The 24,190-nt window shown below is 34.1% G+C and overlaps 2 protein-coding genes across 3 annotated transcripts; both read right to left on the bottom strand.

Moving 5' to 3' along the window:
- Nucleotides 1-7,956: 7,956 nt before the first annotated feature.
- On the bottom strand, nucleotides 7,957-10,959 carry LOC104786847 (DNA repair protein RAD51 homolog 2-like). 2 transcript variants are annotated; one of them, XM_010512303.3, is made up of 12 exons: nucleotides 10,813-10,959; nucleotides 10,566-10,679; nucleotides 10,299-10,451; nucleotides 9,997-10,100; nucleotides 9,854-9,917; nucleotides 9,700-9,755; nucleotides 9,427-9,507; nucleotides 9,243-9,302; nucleotides 9,053-9,144; nucleotides 8,842-8,961; nucleotides 8,595-8,738; nucleotides 7,957-8,420 (listed from the first exon to the last, which is right to left on the bottom strand). In XM_010512303.3, exons 1-12 carry the CDS (start codon nucleotides 10,894-10,896, stop codon nucleotides 8,380-8,382), a joined length of 1,113 nt encoding a protein of 370 aa, XP_010510605.2. In that variant the 5' UTR covers nucleotides 10,897-10,959; the 3' UTR covers nucleotides 7,957-8,379. The 2 variants fall into 2 exon arrangements, with proteins under 2 accessions (XP_010510605.2, XP_010510606.2); XM_010512304.3 differs by having other exon boundaries at nucleotides 10,566-10,686; nucleotides 10,813-10,938.
- A 1,731-nt stretch (nucleotides 10,960-12,690) lies between these two features.
- LOC147943745 (zinc finger BED domain-containing protein RICESLEEPER 2-like) lies at nucleotides 12,691-13,251 on the bottom strand. The gene has a single exon (XM_087512347.1). It carries the CDS (start codon nucleotides 13,249-13,251, stop codon nucleotides 12,691-12,693), a length of 561 nt encoding a protein of 186 aa, XP_087368473.1.
- Between the last annotated feature and the right edge of the window lie 10,939 nt (nucleotides 13,252-24,190).

Genomic DNA, 24,190 nt, shown 5'->3' with positions numbered 1-24,190 from the left:
TTCATGGCACTAGATAGAGTGGCCACACTACTCGGACAAAAAGTGCTTTATGGTTTCTTCACCACTAGGTTTCCTAATTGTATGATTTCTAATTAGTTCTAGAAACTATAATGAATTGTGTTACCATCAAAATTTGATGTTAGGAAAAGTATTAAAAACTGATTGAACATCATCACTTATGTTTATTACTTGCTATCTGCCTTGATTGGAAATGAGAGTTCAATAGTCATATGCTAACAAGCATAGTTGAAGACACCACTCAAAAGCGATAAAGAACTTAAAATAAGATTAATTTAATCAAGTAAAATATCAACTGTTACCTATAAAATTGTATCGTCGTGTGATTTTTCTAACTAAAATTAACGTGCATGCCAAGGATAGTTGTTTACTTGTTTGTATCATTAAAATATCTGAGAGATCGATCATAAAAGCAAAGCAATGTAGACAGACACCTTGCCGACAGGGAAATATGTATGCAAGTGGCGTACTTAAATGTTTTATCGCTTAACATAAATAGTTTTAAGAGGAACAATATTGATTTATTTTCCAAGTTGTTTAGTTTATTTCGATTGGATCCTGTTGGAGTGTTGGTAAAATAATAATCTTTTTGGATGGAGTTGCTGAAAACAAATGTTAATGGGTTGCGACTTCGTAATTAGATGATTATAGTTTCTAGGGAAACAAATAATCCCTGTAACAACACCTAATTTTTATTGTAATTTTTTACATTAGTGATCCGGATCTTGAGTTGGCTAATCCAATGAATGAGCTACTCTCTTAATGGTGCCAAAACTTGAAATACAAAGTGACTGCTGCGCAGCTCGAATTCAACGAATGTAATATGCGAGTTCAAAATTGGATAATGACACATCAACCACACACTAAACAAACCACTAAGTTACATACTTACGTGTCCTATTTTTTTTATCTTTTGTCAACAATTTAGAAAAAGGAAAAAAATGTCATCAATCTATTAAAAAATTATCAATGAAATATATCCTAGGAAATTTTTGATTGAATAATGTTTCAAAATTAATAACTTATTGGATTTTTATTCTATTTTATATCAGTGGGAAACAATTATGAGTTTTACAGTAAATAAGAAATAACGTTAAAATATAATAAATGAAGAAATGTAGGTATTTTTTGACAAAACAAAGAGCATATATAGTAAAATTCGGAGTATATACATCCATTTTATATATGCAGTATCTACCAAAATAAAATAAGATCAAGTATGATTGATAATATAATGCTTTAAAACTTTTAGTGGATAGAAACAACACAAATAAATAAAAATGATAGAAAATAACAAATAAAGAAAACAATACATAAAACTAAAAATATTTTAGTAGTATCTAAACTAATAAACATGAATAAGTTTCTAATTTTTGAGATTTGTATTTTTTTTCAATTATAAATATAGTTGGATCTCATAAATATGGTATATGTTTGACCAAAAAAAAATGATATATTATGTATTTATGTGATATAAAGTTACGAAAATAGAGATTTTGGCTAATGGAACTATCTATTGTGACAAAAAAAAAAAAAAGTGTTACTGATTACACATTTACACCCAGTATAACGAGAAAAATGAGGTAGGTGGTTTGTGACCAGTGTTCATAAATACATTTTCCCAATAAAATCGAAGATGTAGATTTTTTTCGTTACATGGGAAAAGCCAAAATGTAGACACGCACTTCTTCCACACATTTTCCCTAAAGATCCTCCCAAATTAGTTGGCTCCCATGATTTTGACATTTCCTATCATTATGTATCCCATTCACATCCCAACATTGTTTGTTTCTTCAATGTATGCATATATATATATATATACACTTTTAAATTCTTAAAACAAACCATTGTTGTATATTACAGTTTAGTACTATTTAGGTACCCATTGTTTAGGATGCTAGTATCCTCAAAAACAGTACGACCAAATATTTATCTTTGAGTACTACGTCGTACTTTCAGTTTTAAATTAAATAATCACAAACCAAATATTTTCTTCATATATATTTTTATTGACCGTATCTTTATTTAAGAAAACTCTCATAAAAATGTAGTACTTTCTTTTAGCTAGTTTCTTAAGAAGTAGATGTTTTTGAAATTTTGTTTTTTATATAATAAAAATAGATCTTTTGTATTTAAATTCAAAATTTGTAATCTTTCTAGTTATCTTTAACCAAGAAAAAAAAAACTAGCCGTTAAATTCATGACACAATAAATATTATAAAGAGTTTATAAATATGTATATTAAAAACTAAGGCCCTGTTCGTTTCATTATTTAGCATTTATATCTAAATGATCTATTTAAATGATACATCTAAATGATTCGTCTTAATGTCAAATGACCCAACAAACAAGATAAAAAAAATAGTTCACTTGGATGGTCTATCAATAATTCTCCTGTTATTTTTAGATGAACTATTTCCATCTAAATTGTCCAATTAGAATCATCCAAATGAGTTTCAATTTTTTGCCTAAAATTTTAAAACTTATTCAGATAATCCATGTGAATGATTCTGGATGATGCTCTTTTTTTTTGACAAAAATGAACAATATTTGAATGGTTCATTCAGATGGTCCATCCAAATGAATAAACGAACAAGGTCTAACTAAGAGTACTGCAAATCATACAATTTCGAAAATAAATGTTATCATCACGAAGTAAATGATACTTTTAATGATTTTTTGAGGGATTCCAAAATTATTAGTTTAACTCTATTTTAAAACTATGATCTATGTTTAAAATTTTGTATTATTAATGGTTTAGTTACACCATCCAAAAAACACTGTTTGCCAAAACTTTTAAAAGTTAGAAAAAGAGTAATAGAATTTGTCACTATTCCTGAAAATTGGTCGACATGAAAAGAAAAAAGAGAGGAAGTTAATCATCGGTTAGTGTTAGAATATATAAAGAAAGTGAAAAAAATATAAAAATGATTAGAAATGAAGAATTTTAGAGATGTTTTCTCATGTGTCTTGCCATCTTAGTCATCACAAGAAAATACTTTTGTGCCCTTTCCCATCATGGTAAGTGGTAACCAAAGTCTTCAACCTTAAAAGATACATAAATATATAAAAACTTATAAAACCTGGAAAAAGTAATTTATTCCAATTTTGGTTACTCTCAATAATGAATGGTTCTCCTCGTTACCTGCTAGAGCCGGTAGGTAAACCAACAACATGTGTGTTCTTTCTCATAAATAGAAAACAAATAGTTTTAAAATCTTTTTTTTTTTGCTGATAATGTAAAAAATCTCATTAACCCAATAATAGTATGCCACGTAGTGGATATGCCAACGTATATGATCTGACGGACGATATTTTGATCTGCTTTCCAATTTTGTTTTATTTTTCTCCAAAGACCTTTTTAATATGACACATTTCGAAAACAAAAATCATACATCAAAATCACACCGAACAAAAGAAAATTTGATGTGACTGATAGCAAAATTTGAAGCGTAGGAGGTTGATTGATTTATTTCTTCAATTGCCAATCAGACTGATACAATAAATGGTTAAAATTAGCAATTTAATTAGGTTGCTGAAAATATGGTTAGAAGTTTAAAGTTCTAGAACTGATTGAAAAATGAATTACTCCCTCTATTTCATATTAAGTGTCATTTTAGATTTCATATTAAGTGTTATTTTAGAGTTTCTCACACATATTAAAAAAATTATTAAATTTTCTATTTTACCCCTTATTAATATATTAATCAATTTTTCTATTGGTATATACATTAAATTAGTAGGGATAAAATTGGAAAATTTACCAAACATCTACATTGGAAATATAAAGTGACACTTATTTTGTAACAAAATAATCAGTTTAAAATGATACTTAATATGAAACAGAGGGAGTATAATTGTACGGCAGTTTATAAAAAACAAATTATTTTTTAATATTTTCGTAAAAGTGAAAAAAAAAATTCTTCAATCGACTACACGATCAATTTTTGGTTAAAAATGTCGTTTATATTTCTAGTACAGTTATAAATAGTAAAAATTCCTTTCACTTATTAATTTAATTAATGTATATAGAGTATAAAAAAATTCATGTGAAATATTTTAAAATAAAAGTATTTATAAAATGAGAGAGAGTATTACAAATTGGAATGGTTGTCGAAATGAATCAATACCACTTTGAAAGTCTAGTATTTATTTTTCATTTTCATAAGATCTCACTACCAAAGAGGATATATAATTGACGTCGACAATTTTTATAAACTTCTCCAATAACGGATCATTATTGATTTAGGTAACGACAAGCTAAGTGCAAACAAAACAAAAAATGAAAAAAAAAAAAAAAAGATAGTGGAGACCTTACAAATTATATACACTATAATACATTGTTAACATGTAGAGATCAATCTATTTATATATAAAAACAAAGTACAAAATCATCTTTTAACTAACGAAGAAACAAGGGGACCATTAAGCAAATTAGTATAAATAAAAAAGGTAAGAGCATATGGATATCATTTGAGAATAGAATATAAATAAGTTAGGAGGAGGAGGAGGAGCGTATTATGTGGAGGGCTTGTAGTGCACAACATCCAACATGAATGAATACAAAAGATTGGACAAAATAAGTAATTTTTGTTTATAATAATTTAGCCAAGTACAAAAGCAGTGTTTCCATTAATGGTGAGAATCTCTTGTCGGCAAGAATAGTGTACGAGGTTTTTAAATCTCTATGGGTTTACGTGGTCCTTTCCTCACCGTTCATTCTTCTTTTATCTTTCTTTGTTTACTTACATGTTACAGCCTTTTTTTTTTTATTTTATCTTGTTTTACATCAAGAAAAAAAAAAAGACAGCCTTTTGTTTCCAAGATATATGAATAGTTTATGAAATTTACAGTTGTTATGAGTATAATTAAAAGATACATTACATGAGTTAGATTGAACACGTACGTTAGTACCATAAACAAAGTAGGGTTTCAGATAGATGTAAATCAAATTATTAACTCTCTTTTCATCCTCTTTTTACACAACTTTTTTACGTAACATGCTAAACGACCATCATGACTTGTATAATAATCATAAGGAACATGACAACAAACTAAACATAATTCGTTTTGTATTTTTTCTTAATTTACTCTGAGTAACGACAAAAATTGAGTCTGAAAATATAAGATACTATAATAATTCGTTTTGAATCATTTCTTTAGTTAATCGCTCTGAAATCACTCAAGTAATCATAATATTTAGTTTGCTTATCTTCAAAACAATACCCAAAGTGTGTATGAAGGTACGCACATGCAATTTGCTGAAACGAGCTAGCTGTGTAAAACATAATTATCTCTTTATATCACAATTAATTTATTATTCACAAAAGAAAATAAAAATGTCTCTTGATATTGAAGTTTTTTTCTTAGACGCCACAATAAAACATCTTAGGGTTTGATTGTTTTTTTTTTTTTTTTTTAACTCATGAATTAATAGGAAAGGAAACAATAATGTTGCTAGAACAACCAAGGAGAAAAAACATAACAGTGGTAATAGCTTAAAACAAGAAACAAAGTCTCTGCAATTAGTATCTTCGGCATCGTTCTTTTTCAATCCTTTCATGTAACCAAGCCGGTCCGCCTCTAGCCAAATAAGAAGTAAGACGACCATCGCGAGTGACACTACCAGCAATATCCCTAACCAAAGAATTAGCTTTCAAGGAGGAGAGTTTAAAAGTAACATCCCCCATCTCTTGCATCACCCGTTGGATATTCAGTAACTGTGATCTGTACTTAGAGTTTGATTGTTCAAAACGTAAATTTTTTTTCGTTGAAATTTAGTGTATTTTAAAATAAAATAAAATATTTATTTATTTATAGAAAGATCATCTATAAATATATAATGGGCAAAAACACAAAATAAACAACTATAAATTGACTTTTCGTTTGTATTTGCAATTTACAATTACAAATTTAGACGCAAAATAATTTTCTTTTTTTTCTTTTTTTTTTGACCGATTTGGTCAAAAAAATGTTATCCTGAATTTTAAACTTAGAACTTTACACAATATCTATACGTACAAATCATGTATTAGATTGAAAATTCACCTTGTTCTGAAATGTACAAAATATATAAGCAAAAACAATAATGGAAAACTCTCATTGTTTAAAACACTTTGAAAGCACGATGAATAAGCGTCTGCACTCAAACGGTGCTAATTAAAGGAAAAATATACAAGAAACTAAAAAAACACAATTTGGCTTAGTGATAAGGGAGAGTCTAGAAAAGGGCATATAGTTATTGGTTCACACCAAATATGTTACCATCACAAAACATATATAAATCAACTCAACTCATTGCCTCGAAAAGCAATTACGCGAGAGTCTATTATATAAATCTGTATAGACCTTCAAATATTATATGTAAGATACTAAATTAAATAAGATTACAAAAGTTCATCAAATCCAAATGCAGTGGATGCCATCAATTAAAAAACATATCAAATTAGTATATTGGGTACCCATGAAATTTTCTAGTGACTTCTTAAACTAAAATAACGATAAAAAAGAAAGATTAATAAAATAAATCATGGGGCATGGAATATGATGCCATCCTTGAATTAATTTATGATTATCAGATTTAAGTAAAATATCATAGTACTCTTTAGAACCAGATTTTTTCTTTATCACTTGTGGATTTATTTTGTTTGTTAAGAAGAGAAGAACCCGACAGCTGTCTAGAAATATGATGTTGACATGAGGTGTTTCCAATATATTAAAAAGAAAAGAAAAAACTATTTGACATTGTGTATTGATTGATTACACACCAATTTGGTTAAAACAAAGACGTATATTAGTGATCCTTTGTTTGGGCAAAAATAAAAGAAAAAGATCCGTTGTAATCCTAATATCCTATCAAAATCAAGCTACCTTAATAATGTTGATATACTTTGCGAGTTGACGTGCACAGAGGACTTATTAGCATTGAAAGCTCTTTGGCCTATTGATGAAGATCGAATCCGAATATGACATTTGAGAGCATTCCCTACTACTATTAATGGAAGGAGAGAGTTAATTCATTTGTAAAAAGGTCTCTAGCCCAATTTGTTCAAATTCAAACGACCACTTTTTTTTTTCTTCTTATTTTCTATTCAAAATTATAAATAGTTTTCTCAACTTTGAGTTGATAGGAACTTATTCAACTAAATGAGTTAGCTTAGTTTCACATCGACCAAACTATTTTATGTTAGCACATTTTCTTTTTATGGTAAACTTATTTAGGTACAACGATTATGCCAAAGAAATGTCGGTAGATACTATCTACTATTTTTCATTACGTTTTCCGTTAGAAATTTCTTGAAACTGTTACAATTTAACAAATTTCCATATTTAAACCCCAAAGTGTGAAAAGTGAAAACTAAATTCCTAACCCCAACAACTTATATCATAATCACCGTCTTAAAGATTCATCAAACCTATAACAAATTGTAATCACAAAAGTTAAATCTTGACACCAAATTTTCTAAATCTTGCCCGATCCTATACTGTGACAATGTATACACCCCACTACTGTCAAACCTTAGCCTTAACCTAAACACAACCTTTCGTTTGTCGTCGGAACCCAAGTCATTGAAAAAGAAAACAAAAGATGAAGATATTTATGTGTAAAATAAAACGAAAGAAATTATTACTTGTTAACTTAAAAATTAGAGGTGGTATGGAGCAAATTAAATTTTAAATTTGGGGTTACTTTCACCGATTCCCATACTTGTACTGACTGACTAGATGACACATCTGATGATTCATTCTTTCAGAAGATGATTCCCAATAAAACTTTGAGTCGACCATATATTGGAATAATAATAATAATAAAACTATATATTGAAAGAAAAGAGAACCAAGATAATAAAAAGATAAACCTTGACGTCTTCTTTATTCAGAGGTCTTTTCTTGTCATTAATAAAGAAACCTAATTTTGACTTTGACAAGATAGACCAGGAAAGAAACATAAACATTTTTCTTCATATGAACATACCCATCTCATTCTCATTACATATTGCAACAGTTAGTTAGGTACTTCGGTCCAACAAAAAACAAGTAAACAAGCCTATCTTTACCAAAAGCAAAAAAGTTATACAGAGTGTAGGGATCTAACAAAAAAAAATACAATGATATACTAAGATTCAATCACTATTCATTCTCTGCAATGCAGTGTACCATGGAAGCCGCAATGCATCAGTGTACCATGGAAGCCTATATATATATACATATATATATATATATATATATATATATATATTAGTCTTTCCTAATAAAGTTGGATTGAGAACTGATGACTATTGTGATTATTTGCAGCATAGCAGTTGGGAGTCCATGTTGGTGCTTCTCGTTGATTTTTCGTATTAACACGCTTTTGCTTCGTTAAGAGCACTCCCCATGAAAATTAATCATGTCGCTGTGCCCTGCATTCTCATCATATTTAGTGTTTAAGTCTTTATATTGTAATATAGGCTCTGCCTCGAAATGTAATCAAATGCATCAACGGGCATATGACTTGTTTAAGTAGATTCTCTTTATAAGCTCAAGTTGGATGATTCATGCTAAAATGTGATCCTGAATACATAATATTATTATACCTCGAGCATGAATGGTGTTGATTCCTGGACCTTTCAGTTCAGTCCCTTTGTCGCTCAGCAATGAAATCCCAGCTGAAGTTATATGGAAGGGGAAGGCTAAAGGAGGTGACATAGGAGATTTTGCAACCTTAATGATTCTCTGACCTGCACAAAGCGTGAAATCAATCACATGAACATACATTCTTGGTAGTTACTGTGGCCTTACAAGTGCTTTACTTTTCATTCCATAAAATGTGTGAAGCCTTGCCTGATTTGGCTTCAAGAACCAGCCGGATGGTTACAGCATGAGCCCAATTTATCCCCAACGCAGCAACAAGGTGAGAATCATATGTCTTTGTTTGTTCTTGTAATCCATCTTTTAGTTTGGCTGTTGCAAAGGAAGTATATGATTGTGGTGAATAGGAATTAACAAATATCGCAAAACAGGAAAAAGATATATCAGTTTCTGTTTACTTTACCTTGAAAAGAATAGTGACTAGTTTCATCGCGGTTTTGGGATCTAACTTGATTAGTCACCACTATAGGAATCCGAGAAAATTCAGCAAGCGATCTGGTAATGTGAGACTTAATGTCAATTTATCTACAGAACAAGTGCTGATGTGAAAATATATTCCAAGCTTTGAGCTAGCACAAGACTACAGTTCATACTTTAAGAAAGAAATATGCCAACCCAACTGTTGCTGTCTCTGAGCTCCTTGTTTGTTTTCACTGAAAATCAATCAGTTGATCAAAAGAACAAAAGCTTTAAGCCAATACCTTGTAGTTACTAAGGTCACCAAGCAAACAAGAATGACATGAAAATGATCAGCAACGAAATAGAAACTGGACTAACCCTGAAAGAAGAGCTGTCATACTATCAATCACCAGAAGCTTTACTTGGTTTTGAAGAATTGAATCCTTGAGTTCTTGTATACTGTCGATTAGAAAGAAAAAGTTTGATATACTGTAACTGCAACATGATAATAGTTCCTAGCTGTACACTCAGAATTTCTCAACTGCTATTGCATAAACTTTTCAAATAAAACTAACAACGTTACACTCATGCACTTTCGTATTTCCTATAAGAAGCCTAGACTAACAAAACGATGAGCAAAATCTTACGGACCTTTCAGTAAAGTTAGCTAAAGATGTTGGCCGCAAAACTAGGATTCTTCCTGCCATCTGCACTGAGAATGGTTATGCAAGCAAATCTGGAATATGACAAGACTATTACCAAAGGCATTAAACACAGAACAAAACCAGATAAGGTGTTCCGCAACCTCTTGTGCCATTCCTTTAAGGTGAAACACTTCCGGAAAGCTTTCCAGTCCCATTTCTATCACCCTGAGAGATACATTCTTTGAGGATCTTTTTGCACAAAAAAATAAGCAAATGTGGCAAAAAAATAAAAAAGTCAGTTTACCTTCTTGAACTAAACTTGGACTCCACATCTATGTAAACCACACGACCATCTAATCCTCCATAAGCTGCTGGAAACGAAGCTGATAACGCAAGTTTCATGCAAAACTACATAACAGAGAAAACCTTTACCATACACAAACACACAAAAACAAAAAATGTAGAGAAAAAGATAACTCGATACAGGAGAATCTCACAAATACATGAATGATCAAACAGAACACAATGTAACTGCTTTCAGCTTTAACTACACAACAATGCTATGCTAATTCAACACTAGCATCAATCTCAGGAAAAAAAACTAACCTGTGATTTACCAATACCAGGAGGACCAACTAACTCAGTAAGAACACCAAAAGGAATCCCACCGCATAAAGTTTCATCCAACCCTTTCAAATGGGTAGGAAGATGACCAGATAAGTGCTCGTTTTCGACTTTTCTCTCCAGCAAAGATCGAGCCTTTTTGGACACACAACAAAGTGATTAAACAAGAACCTTAAGATTAAAGAATGACAAAAACAGCATATCATCATTCCATATCCTATATAGTAATAAACAAAAAAAGAGCTTTACTGATTGACATGGTGGAGAAGTAGCTTCACTGATGAGTGCCACTGCTGACTTTGTCTCTTTCATTCCAACATCAAGCAGCTCCATTAATTCAAATTCTGGCATTGATAACGCATCCTGAAACCTCCACCACAAACAATTTCATGGATTCATTATTATAAACCTTAAAGAATCTCTCATCCCATTTGTACACAAAATCTGAAAACCTAAGAAGAAATTAGTAATCTGTCTGACAGATTTGGAAAAAAACCTTGGCGGTGATGATGTTTCTTGCGGCGAAGATGTTTGAGATTTTGGTGTGAAGACCCATTTCTCCGATGACCTTGTTCGCCATTTTGTTGCCCGTCTCCGGCGACGGAGATTGGAATAGGGAAGAAAAGCCTCTCTCAGTCTCTCTCTTTCCCCGCCAAATTGGAAGTTATTATTTGGCTTACTACTAATTTGGGCCTGAGATGAGTACAGGCCTGACCCGTTTTGTAAGATCCGTGACCCAGACCAGATTCGTGATCCGTTTTCTGGCTATCAAAAATAATATTTTTTTTTTGTTTTTGGCGAAAAGATGAAGGCTGTAAATGGTAGATTAAAATTGAAAAAATGGGTTGAACAAAATTGGACTGAATATTATTTGTTGGGTATGTTTCATGAAGTGAGTTTTTAAGGTATGGGTTTTCAGTACCCATTAAACTCTTCTTCTCCAAAAGTACAAGTCAAAAACTAGGCCTGGGCGTCCTGATATCGGATCGGATTCGGTTCGGATTTTTTGGATATTGACTCTAACATCCATATGGGTATTTATAAAATTCGGATTGGTTTCGGTTCGAATTATTTGGTTTCCGGATCGGTTCGGATATTATTGTAGATAACCATAATATTTTATTCGGATACTTTTTAAATCTGATTGTATCCAAATTACCATACTAACCGAGCCAATAAAATAAAAAACAATATAATTGAAGCAAATGAAAAGCTCTAAGTTCAAACTTAAATCAAACCATACCAATAGATAAAAATATGACATACTAAAATCCAAAGTGAAGACTCAATGAAAAAAAATCAAAACCAAAGTAAACCATATCATTCTAAAGAAAAAAAAAGAAGCAAAACTAAATAACATCCTAAATCAAACTGAACGTAGTTTAAAAAAATTTCAGACCATAGCAGCAAACTCAAACTTCTCCTAGCCGCATAAGCTTCATGTCTTTGAATTCCTAATACAGCAACAAACAGAAATTCTTATGAGTCATAATATCTTTAGTGGCTTAACTTATGAAAGACAAAAAATTAAACATCAAGTTTAAAACAATCTACCTTATAACCAAGTAATGAGTTTACGATTACAAGTCTTCTAATTCATGTATGCTGGACTTTCAAACTCTGACAAACAACAAAAACAAGATACTGTTAACAATTAAAACTATTAATATAAAGTAGAGAGAATGAAAATACCTTTTTCAAGTTTATCAAGTAGCTCAATCTCTGCAAGCAATTCTGCATTTGTAACAATTGATATGTCACCAAATTAATTAGCATTCTTCATCCACTGCTCTGTGCACATTAACACTTCAACCATATAATGTGTTAAACAGCTTCGATGTGGCTCTATGACCCGACCACTAGTGCCAAAAGCACTTTCAGATGCAACTGATGACATTTGCATTGCAAGGACATCCCTAGCTATTTCTGACAAAATAGGATACCTGCCACTACTGAGCTTCCACCAAGACAATACATCCCACTCTGATCCGATGAAAGTTTTAGGATTTTTCACTTTTTGTTTCAAATATACATCCAACTCATCCTTACCATCACTAACACCTTCTTCGTCAAGCAACTCATTATAAGCAAAATCCATCCTTTCATACTCCATACTATCAGACATTGTATCAGTAGAATCACTTCTTGCAACATGATCTTGGCTACCAAAAGACGGTTGAGTGAACTGTGATGATGGAGAACTTGATGCATTCTTATGAGCACTATACTCCTTATAGAGATATATCAAAACAGTGGTGACCGAATCACACATCTCTTTAGCAGCTAAAGAATCTTTCCCATAAAGCTTTTCAAAGCACATCTTAGCAAACTGCATTTTTTACCTTGGATTAAAGACACTAGCAACTATAAGAAATTAATTAATGTTCTTCATTCTATCCCAGTACTTATCAAATTTCTCTAGCATACCATCAACTTTTTTGGACAAATCTGAATCTATACTATTGCTTAACGACACCAAAGCCTTTCCTATAGTCACTATCTCACCATAGGTCTTGTAAGAAGCAACTGAAGATAAAGCAGACACAACCAAGGTAGAATTGTAGAATATGATTAAAAAATTAACTAACCTCTCTACAGCATTCCAATCTGTCCTTGTAGGCGGTCCTGTTTTTTTTTTTTTCCCATTTTCTACTTCATTAAAGTAGTCATTGTATAACTTATCCTCAACTTCCAGTTTATCAAATGCTAATCTAAACTTAATGGCTCTTGACAACATTAAGTATGTAAAATTCCACCTTGTTTTGATGTCCAACGGTAAACTTCCTCTAGTCATCTTGCCTGAGACAACTTTCTGTTCAAATGAATCACATCTTGAAGTTGAAGACCTCACATATTGCACTGTATTGCGTATGGCTGCCACATTATCACTCAATTCCTTGACAATCAAATTGATTATGTGAGCACAACACCTCATGTTCATATTCTCCCCATTTAAAACCAATGCTTCTTTATTCCTTAAGCTAAATTAATCCTTATAACCAAGTAATGAGTTTACGATTACAAGTCTTCTAATTCATGTATGCTGGACTTTCAAACTCTGACAAACAACAAAAACAAGAGACTGTTAACAATTAAAACTATTAATATAAAGTAGAGAGAATGAAAATACCTTTTTCAAGTTTATCAAGTAGTTCAATCTCTGCAAGCAATTCTGCATTTGTAACAATTGATATGTCACCAAATTAATTAGCATTCTTCATCCACTGCTCTGTGCACATTAACACTTCAACCATATAATGTGTTAAACAGCTTCGATGTGGCTCTATGACCCGACCACTAGTGCCAAAAGCACTTTCAGATGCAACTGATGACACTTGCATTGCAAGGACATCCCTAGCTATTTCTAACAAAATAGGATACCTGCCACTACTGAGCTTCCACCAAGACAATACATCCCACTCTGATCTGATGAAAGTTTTAGGATTTTCCACTTTTTGTTTCAAATATACATCCAACTCATCCTTACCATCACTAACACCTTCTTCGTCAACCAACTCACTATAAGCAAAATCCATCATTTCATACTCCATACTATCAGACATTGTATCAGTAGAATCACTTCTTGCAACATGATCTTGGCTACCAAAAGACGGTTGAGTGAACTGTGATGATGGAGAACTTGATGCATTCTTATGAGCACTATACTCCTTATAGAGAGATATCAAAATAGTGGTGACCGAATCACACATCTCTTTAGCAGCTAAAGAATCTTTCCCATAAAGCTTTTCAAAGCACATCTTAGCAAACTGCATTTTTTTCCTTGGATTAAAGACACTAGCAACTATAAGAAATTTATTAATGTTCTTCATTCTATCCTAGTACTTATCAAATTTCTCTAGCATACCATCAGCTTTTTTGGACAAATCTGAATCTATACTATTGTTTAACGACACCAAAGCCTTTCCTATAGTCACTATCTCACCATAGGTCTTGTAAGAAGCAACTGAAGATAAAGCAGACACAACCAAGGTAGAATTGTAGAATATGATTAAAAAATTAACTAACCTCTCTACAACATTCCAATCTGTCCTTGTAGGCGGTCCTGCTTTTTTTCCCCATTTTCTACTTCATTAAAGTAGTCATTGTATAACTTATCCTCAACTTCCATTTTATCAAATGCTAATCTAAACTTAATGGCTCTTGACAACATTAAGTATGTAAAATTCCACCTTGTTTTGATGTCCAACGGTAAACTTCCTCTAGTCATCTTGCCTGAGACAACTTTCTGTTCAAATGAATCACATCTTGAAGTTGAAGACCTCACATATTGCACTGCATTGCGTATGGCTGCCACGTTATCACTCAATTCCTTGACAATCAAATTGATTATGTGAGCACAACACCTCATGTGCATATTCTCCCCATTTAAAACCAATGCTTCTTTATTCCTTAAGCTGAATTAATCCTTATAACCAAGTAATGAGTTTACGATTACAAGTCTTCTAATTCATGTATGCTGGACTTTCAAACTCTGACAAACAACAAAAACAAGAGACTGTTAACAATTAAAACTATTAATATAAAGTAGAGAGAATGAAAATACCTTTTCAAGTTTTACGATTACAAGTCTTCTAATTCATGTATGCTGGACTTTCAAACTCTGACAAACAACAAAAACAAGAGACTGTTAACAATTAAAACTATTAATATAAAGTAGAGAGAATGAAAATACCTTTTTCAAGTTTATCAAGTAGTTCAATCTCTGCAAGCAATTCTGCATTTGTAACAATTGATATATCACCAAATTGATTAGCATTCTTCATCCACTGCTCTGTGCACATTAACACTTCAACCATATAATGTGTTAAACAGCTTCGATGTGGCTCTATGACCCGACCACTAGTGCCAAAAGCACTTTCAGATGCAACTGATGATACTTGCATTGCAAGGACATCCCTAGCTATTTCTAACAAAATAGGATACCTGCCACTACTGAGCTTCCACCAAGACAATACATCCCACTCTGATCCGATGAAAGTTTTAGGATTTTCCACTTTTTGTTTCAAATATACATCCAACTCATCCTTACCATCACTAACACCTTCTTCGTCAACCAACTCATTATAAGCAAAATCCATCCTTTCATACTCCATACTATCAGACATTGTATCAGTAGAATCACTTCTTGCAACATGATCTTGGCTATCTAAAGACGGTTGAGTGAACTGTGATGATGGAGAACTTGATGCATTCTTATGAGCACTATACTCCTTATAGAGAGATATCAAAACAGTGGTGACCAAATCACACATCTCTTTAGCAGCTAAAGAATCTTTCCCATAAAGCTTTTCAAAGCACATCTTAGCAAACTGCATTTTTTTCCTTGGATTAAAGACACTAGCAACTATAAGAAATTTATTAATGTTCTTCATTCCATCCCAGTACTTATCAAATTTCTCTAGCATACCATCAGCTTTTTTAGACAAATCTGAATCTATACTATTGCTTAACAACACCAAAGCCTTTCCTATAGTCACTATCTCACCATAGGTCTTGTAAGAAGCAACTGAAGATGAAGCAGACACAACCAAGGTAGAATTGTAGAATATGATTAAAAAATTAACTAACCTCTCTACAACATTTCAATCTGTCCTTGTAGGCGGTCCTGCTTTTTTTTCCCATTTTCTACTTCATTAAAGTAGTCATTGTATAAGTTATCCTCAACTTCCATTTTATCAAATGCTAATCTAAACTTAATGGCTCTTGACAACATTAAGTATGTAAAATTCCACCTTGTTTTGATGTCCAACGGTAAACTTCCTCTAGTCATCTTGCCTGAGACAACTTTCTGTTCAAATGAATCACATCTTGAAGTTGAAGACCTCACATATTGCACTGCATTGCGTATGGCTGCCACATTATCACTCAATTCCTTGACAATCAAATTGATTATGTGAGCACAACACCTCATGTGCATATTCTCCCCATTTAAAACCAATGCTTCTTTATTCCTTAAGCTGAATTAATCCTGAAAATTTTTTAAAGCACAAGTGTTTGCAGTTGCATTGTCAACTGTGATCGTGAAGATCTTGTTTATACCCCAATCTGCCAAACATTTAAGAAGAACCCTTGATATAGTTCTTCCTTTGTGATCTGTGATGTACTTAAACCCAATAATTAGCTTCCTTAATCGCCAAGACGCATCAACAAATTGTGTTGTAACCACCATGTAACTAGCACCTGTAGCTTTAGCAACCCATATGTCAGTTGTCAAAGAGACTCTAGGCTTACTAGCAGCAATCCAAGTCTTCAGAGATGCTTTCATTTCCACATACATTTTAACTATGTCTCGAGTAGCTGTTCTTCTAGAATGTGGCTTGTAGAGGTTTACTTTGTTGCAGAAATGCTTCCAAGCAATGCTCTCAATGAATGCAAGTGGTAATTCTGCCAGCACAAGCATCTCGTTTGTAGCCTCCTTGAAGACTTCCTCTGTAACTTTCCCATCCTGCAGTTTTCCTTGATTATTAATCACAGTCTGAGTTTGCTTCTGACACCATGCTATATATTGCTTGCAGATTGCCAAATGATTCTTCAAGTTGGAAGTTCCTGCTGATGGAGCACATCCGTAAGTTTTGTGACAGTAGTTGCACTTGCATTTGTTTACCTTATCCTCTCTTATCGTGTAATGTGTCCACACAAAGGATCTTGTATTGCGCTTCTTATTTGGCTGAGAAGTAGTTCCACCTGAACCCGGAACATCCTTCCTTTTCTTTCCACTTTTCGACATATCTTGGTTATCTTGGTCTGAAAATTCATTCCCATCATTGTTGTGTGGAAATGACGAGGAATCCATCTAAACAGAAGAAGAGAAGAAGTTAAGAACACACCAACGTATATTAAAAGAGGCTAATAACAAATAAAAAGAAGAAGAAGCACATTCACGTTCAATTATATATGACTTATTTTTTTTTACTTTAGCTGGAATCATTCAGAAACATGAGAGACTATTAAAAATTGAATACCTCTTACGAACATGTAATACAAAGAGAAGAGATCGAGTATGCAAATTCTGTTTATTAAGAAGAAAAAAAATATCTAATAAAATGACGACAAGAGCTCCTTTCTTTGCCCAAAAACAAAAAACAGAGCTCCTTTAAAATACATGTTCCTACAATGACGACAAGAGCTACTAAAATGACGACAAGAGCTACAAAGTAAATGTATGTTCCTACAATGAACTTATACAAATCATTACTAATTGGAACTAGTCTCATAACTATGATCTGAAAGGCTAACAACACCAGCAATTGATCTTCCAACCAAAGCTTAACGAGTTTTTTTTTTGTTGATGAAAAAGTAATATGAGTTTCAGATCCATGAAGTTATTTATTCTGCTGAGCAGAGAGTCCTTAACATGTCATATACTTGGGACAAGTGTGTTGTGTTTGGTATTAACATTCAAAAATCCCAACAAGATATTAAATATCAAGTTTTCATAAGAAACAGAGACCTCGGATAAAAAGCACGAGCATGATTTTTTTTTTGTTTCATGTTTCTAAACATGAATAACCAAACAACCCAACACCACAAGCAATTGATTTTCCAAGAAAAGCAATACAAATTTCAAATCAATAAAGAGATTTGTTATAAAATTACAAACAACTCTACTCTCAGATTTGGTATATGAATATAATTAAACCATGAGCTGCAAAGTAGGCAATAACAATCGATTTTTAAACTAATGAAAAAGAAACATCACAGTTAAGAAAAATTAAAGTTCAGAATTCATAGCATACCCGATATCGATTTCAGATCTGTGATGGAGGAACTTAGCCGAGAGTGGGATTTGGGATGCCAGATTGAAATTTAGGGTTTTTATCTTAACTACGCACAATCGAGATTTGGGAAGTGGAAAGATACGCGGCAATATTCTTCGGGATATCAATTGATCTTATTTTTTTGGATTTATGTAGATATCTATTGGATATCGGTTTGGATCGGATATTATCCGATATCCATAAATAATGGAAGCAAAAATCGATCGGATATATCTTCGGTTTTGGTTCAGTTTTAATCTGATTTTTTTGGTTCGGATTCGGTTCGGATTTTCGGATTTGGATTTTGTGCCCAGGCCTATCAAAAACTGTCGATGACGGTTTCCTCTCCGAGATCGGTAACGGACAGAGAGATGACTGAAATCTCGGAGGGGAAGTTAGATTTTGTGGTATAAAGACATGAGCCCAGCCTTCTATCACAGTATGGAAAAAAGCAGGACTGCCGTCTACCTCCTCAGCCAAAGGAACCAAACAAAGCTCACCTCACAGAAGATCTAATTGCTGTCACCATTGAGGTAAATGCTGCGATTGATGTGGTGGAATGGATCATTGATTCAGGTTCCACACGTCACATCTGCAGCCAAAAGACTCTCTTTAAAACTCTTGATGAATCTCATGGTGATAGTGTGTACTTAGGTGATGCTAGTGCTTTGCAAGTTGCTGGAGTTGGTGAAGTTTCTTTGAAATTATCCTCTGGAAGAATTTTAACTTTAACTAAGGTCCTGTTTGTCCCAAACATGTGTAGGAATTTAATTTCTGGTGCTTTGATGATGAATGCTAGGTTTAAGCAAACTTATGAGGCTGGAAAATTAGTGATAACTAAGAATGGGGGGTATGTAGGAAAAGCCTTTTGTAAGGGAAATCTCTTTGTTCCTCAAATAATGAATGAAAGTGCTAGTGCTTCTGCTTACTTTGTAAGTGCTTTGGATACTTGGCATGGTAGATTAGGTCACTTAAATGTGAATTCAATCAAACGTTTAAAGCATGCTAATTTGATTCATGATAACTTAGAAAATGATATCTCAAAATGTGAAATTTGTGTGGAAGCAAAGCATGCTAGAAAGCCTTTTTCATATCCTGTTAATCAAAAATTTGAACTGCTTGAACTTATTCATTCTGATTTGGCTGATTTTAAAATCACCACTAGTAAAGATGGCAAGCATTATTACATTACATTTTTCGATGATTTTTGTAGATATACAAGAGTTTATTTATTAAGATCAAAGGATGAGGCATGTGAAATGTTTATGCAATATAAAGCTGAAGTTGAAAATCAACTAGATAGAAAAATTAAGAGGTTAAGATCAGATAGAGGTGGAGAATATGAATCTGAAATTTTGAAGTCTTTGTGTTTAAAAGAAGGTATTATTCATGAAAGAACTGCACCTTATTCTCCTCAACAAAATGGTATTGCTGAAAGGAAAAATAGAACTTTGAAAGATATAATGAATGCTATGCTTATTAGTTCTGGGTTACCTGATCAAATGTGGGGGAAGCTATTTTATCCGCATGTTATATTTTGAATAAAGTGCCTCATAAAGAAATTTCTGTTACACCTTATGAACTTTGGAAAGGACATTCTCCTAATTTGGGTTATTTGAAAGTGTGGGGGTGTCTTGTTAAAGTTGGGTTGCCTGCTTTTAAAAGGAATGTTGTTGGTTCTAAGACTGTTGATGTTGTGTTTGTTGGCTATGCTTTGAATAGTGCTGCTTATCGTTGTTTGACTTTTAAGCATGATTCTTTGCAATTTGATAGCATGATTGAGTCTAGAGATGTTGAATTCTTTGAGAATGTGTTTCCTTTTCAAAGGAACTTAGATTCTGCTTCTTCAAGTCATTCAGCTAATAGAGTTTCTGCTTCTTCTAGTAGTTGTAAAAGAATTGTTGTTGATGTTGAAGAACCTAGAAGAAGTAAAAGAATGAGAACTGAAACTGAGTTTGGTCCAGATTTTATTACTTTTTTTCTAGCTGAATATGATGAGATTAGCGAAGAATTTGTGTTTGCTTTCTTGATAGAAGAAGATCCAAAAACGTTTTTTGAAGCTATGAAATCTGTGGATGCTGTTTTTTTGGAAAGAAGCAGTTAATAATGAATTTGATTCTGTAATGACTAACCATACTTGGGAGATTGTTGATTTGCCTAGATGGGTGTAAAGCTATCAGGTGCAAGTGGATTTTAAAGAAAAAATTCAAGGCTGATGGCTCTATTGACATATTCAAAGCGAGGCCGGTGGCTCAAGGGTTTGCGCAAAAACAGAGAGTTGACTATTTTGATACTTATGCTCCTGTCACTAAAATTGCTTCCATTCGCATGTTGATAGTTGTTGCATCATTTCATAAATTAGTTGTGCATCAAATGGATATGAAAACTGCATTTTTAAATGGTGATTTGCATGAAGAAATTTATATGATGCAACCGGAGGGATTTATTATAGAAGGTCAAGAAAATAAAGTATGCAAATTGTTTAAGTCTCTTTATGGGCTTAAGCAAGCTCCTAAGCAATGGTTTGAACAATTTAGTAACACTTTGCTAGAAAATGGTTTTGTTTCAAATGAAGGTGATACTTGTATATTTTCTAAAATGCATAAACGTGGATATGTCATTATATGTTTATATGTAGATGATATGCTTATACTTGGCACATCTCTTGAAATTGTGTGTGAAACAAAAGTTTTCTTAAGTTCTAAATTTGATATGAAGAATTTAGGAGAGGCTGATGTTATTCTTGGAATTAAAGTTGTAAAAATTGATTCTGGATTTTCTTTGAACCAGTCTCATTATATTGAAAAGATTCTCAAGAAATTTGGTTATTGGAATGATGAACCTTGTGCTAAAACTCCTTATGATTCATTGTTATTTTTGTGTAAGAATAGAGGAGAAAGTGTGAATCAGTCTAAATATGCGAAGGTCATAGGCAGTGTAATGTACTTTATGAATTGCACAAGACCTGATATTGCTTATACTGTGAGTAGATTGAGTAGATATACTCATAATTCTGGTTCTGATCATTGGTTAGCACTTAATCGTTTAATGCAATATCTTAAGGGGACTATTGATTGGAATTTGTGTTATTCTGGTTCTTCTTGTGTTCTTGAAGCTTATTGTGATGCTAGTTGGGTTTCAGATAATGATGAAGTAAATTCTACTAGTGGCTTTGTATTTACTTTGGGTGGAGGAGCTATAGCATGGAAATCTACAAAACAAACTTGTATAGCTCGGTCTACTATGGAATCTGAACTGATTGCTCTTGAATTGGCCGGTCAAGAAGCTGAGTGGTTAAGAAACCTGCTGGCTGACTTTCCAATGATGGGAAGACCTTGTCCTTATGTGTCCATGAGATGTGATTGTAAAGCTGCGATTGCTGTAGCAATGAACAAGTTGTATAATAGAGAGAAACAGCATATACGTATGCGACATAAGGTGATTCGAAGCTTGATTGAAGCTGGTGTGATATCACTGGAGTTTGTGAGGACAGAGAAGAATCTAGTTGATCCTCATACGAAAGGTTTGTGTGGACCTATGGTTCTGGACACATCAAAAGAAATGGGACTTAAGCCTCTTTCAGGTTAGTTCATTCTGGATACCAAACCAAGAATTTTGTTCACTTTTGATTTCTTGGATCAAATTGGTCAAACGAAGGAATGATCTTAATCTAATGTTAGGTACGCTCCCAGGTTGTTGTCGGTTGGAAGGTTGAGACATATGGTCTCTTAATGATCTTATCCCTGTATGGGGGTGTGAGACAACACACCCTTGATAAGTCACCTAAGTAAGTGTTAAGGTATAGGCTGCCTAAATAGATGAGTTGTTGGCTAACTCACTAGAACACTTATGATGCAGGGTTGTGTTATAGGCATGTGAATAATTTGTATTTGATTTGCGAAACTCTCAAACATTTTTTTTTCTTTTTGTTGATTCAAGTCCTAAGGACATCAACATTTTCTTTCAATTTTAAAACATGTGGGGGATTGTTGCGTATGTTTCATGAAGTGGACTTTTTAGGAATGGGCTTCAGTACCCATTAAACTCTTCTTCTCCAAAAGTACAAGTCAAAAACTGTCGATGACGGTTTCCTCTCCGAGATCGGTAACGGACAGAGAGATGACTGAAATCTCGGAGGGGAAGTTAGATTTTGTGGTATAAAGACATGAGTCAAGCCTTCTATTTCAGTATGGAAAAGAACTTCTTATCTTTTCTGTTTCTTCGTCTCCTTCTTCTTCTTCTAATTTCTGATTTTGAGTTTGAGAGTTTCATCTCTTTTGAATTGAGTGCACAGTTCAATTGAGAGCAGAGTAAACCCTGGAGTGAGCCGTCTTGGTTATCTTGCACCAGGATTAGGCGGTTTTTCGCTCAAGTGCTGTAGATTCTCTACGACTCTGCAACTTAAACTTCTTTGTTCTTTCTCAATTGTTCTGAGTCTGGTTATGTTTCCAACATTATTCAACCCATTCATCTTCAAAATAGTGGTTGAACAAGTTGAACAATTTTACTGTAGGATTAGTATATTTTTTCAGCTTTTTAAGTTGAACGGGCTGAATAATTTTTTCCAATTTCTTCAACCTTTTTATTCGAACAAAGAACAGATAACCAACATGTTTACATCTTATTTTGCTGTAGGATAGTAAGTGTTTGATCCTATCTAACAGATAACCCACACATTTACATCTTATCTTGTAGGATTCGTCTGAACCAGACACGCGTCACGGATCGGCCGACAAGAGAACCCACCACTGACCAACGTTACCGTATGCCGGAAAACTCGTGATGACCGACGCACATCTCTCCGACCGTCGCTGGTACCATTTCTCCAATCAGCCCATACGGAGGCCGCCGTCCAACCAGTACCTAGATGCCGTCCGTACAAACTCCACCGTCCGTACGACCGCCATCCGTACCATGGCCGAGCAATAACAACCAGGAGAACCCCTTCCTCCACCTGAAATCAGAGCCGTATTAGCTGAGATACGCACGCAAATGGCCCAACTTGGGGAACGAATTCAAAGGATCGAGACGGGACAGCGCCAACAAGTGATTCGTGCACCACAAGTTCCGAACCGGCAACAACGCCATGGCCCCGATCCAGGAGGAACGTTCGACGAGGACGACCAGCGGTACAGAAGAAGGTGTCGCCACTACGAGGACGATCAAGTCGATGACCGACCTTACCAACCGGTGGAGCCGGGGCATAAGATCACCGCTCCAATGTTCGCTGGCAAGGTAGATCCGGAAGCGGACCTAGATTGGGAAGGGAGGATGGACAACATTTTCGCCTGTTACAACTATCCCGAGGCCAAGAAGGTCGCCTTCGCCGCAGCTCAGTTCACAGACCATGCTCTCATATGGTGGGACCGGAGTGAAGCTGATCGAAGGAGAAACGGAGAACGAGCCTTACCACACTGGGAGGCCATGAAGAATGATATGAGGCACCGCTATGTGCCACCACTGTACCCCCAAGACCTTCAGCGAAGGTTCCGCAAGATCTTGCAAGGAACCAAAAGCGTTGAAGAATACTACGAAAAGTTTGAATCTCCGCAACCGGTTGGAGATCGATGACACCGAAGAAGACATGATGGCACAGTTTTTAGATGGCCTTCAAGATCGAATAGCAAGGAAAGTGGAGCGTATGACGTATAACTCGTTCGACGAGCTCCTACATGTCGCGATGCAAGTGGAGCAACAAATCAAGAAGAATATCAACAGCACCAACCGTGCTCGCGCTCAAGGAACGCCAAGTTGGTCACCAAACTCGTCGCCAACGGCCGGTAGTAATCACTGCCAGGATAAGTCCAAGGCCATTGCTGTTGATTCACGGTTCAAGTCAAGGGAGCCGGCCAGGGACGCACGCCATGAATCAAGGCCGTAATAGAACAAAGAGAGAAGCCGAGATATTGTGTGTTACAAGTGTCAAGGTCGAGGTCACTATGCCCGCGTACCATGACCATTACCGCATCCGGAGAAATCGAGTTCGTGAATGGTGATGAACAAGACGAGCCAGACGACGCCTTGGAGATCGAAGAGGCCGTGGCCAAGCCAGACGAGGGAGAACTACTCATGATCCGACGAGTTCTCAACACTAGC

This window comes from Camelina sativa, chromosome 5 (assembly GCF_030686135.1).
Source record: "Camelina sativa cultivar CO46 ecotype springtype chromosome 5, ASM3068613v1".
Taxonomy (NCBI): Eukaryota; Viridiplantae; Streptophyta; class Magnoliopsida; order Brassicales; family Brassicaceae; genus Camelina; species Camelina sativa.
The sequence above is the reverse complement of the archived record's forward strand: the minus strand, read 5'-3'. Positions and strand labels throughout refer to the sequence as shown.

What these genes read in the sequence shown, in the direction of transcription:
- LOC147943745 (XM_087512347.1), bottom strand. Translation starts at nt 13,251, where the DNA reads ATGAGGTGTTGTGCTCACATAATCAATTTGATTGTCAAGGAATTGAGT.
- LOC104786847 (XM_010512303.3), bottom strand. Translation starts at nt 10,896, where the DNA reads ATGGCGAACAAGGTCATCGGAGAAATGGGTCTTCACACCAAAATCTCA. An exon ending in GAAACATCATCACCGCCAAG is followed by an intron (nt 10,680 to 10,812) that starts GTTTTTTTCCAA and finishes TGGAGGTTTCAG; the next exon opens with GATGCGTTATCAATGCCAGA. An exon ending in TTAGCTAACTTTACTGAAAG is followed by an intron (nt 9,508 to 9,699) that starts GTCCGTAAGATT and finishes TCTAATCGACAG; the next exon opens with TATACAAGAACTCAAGGATT.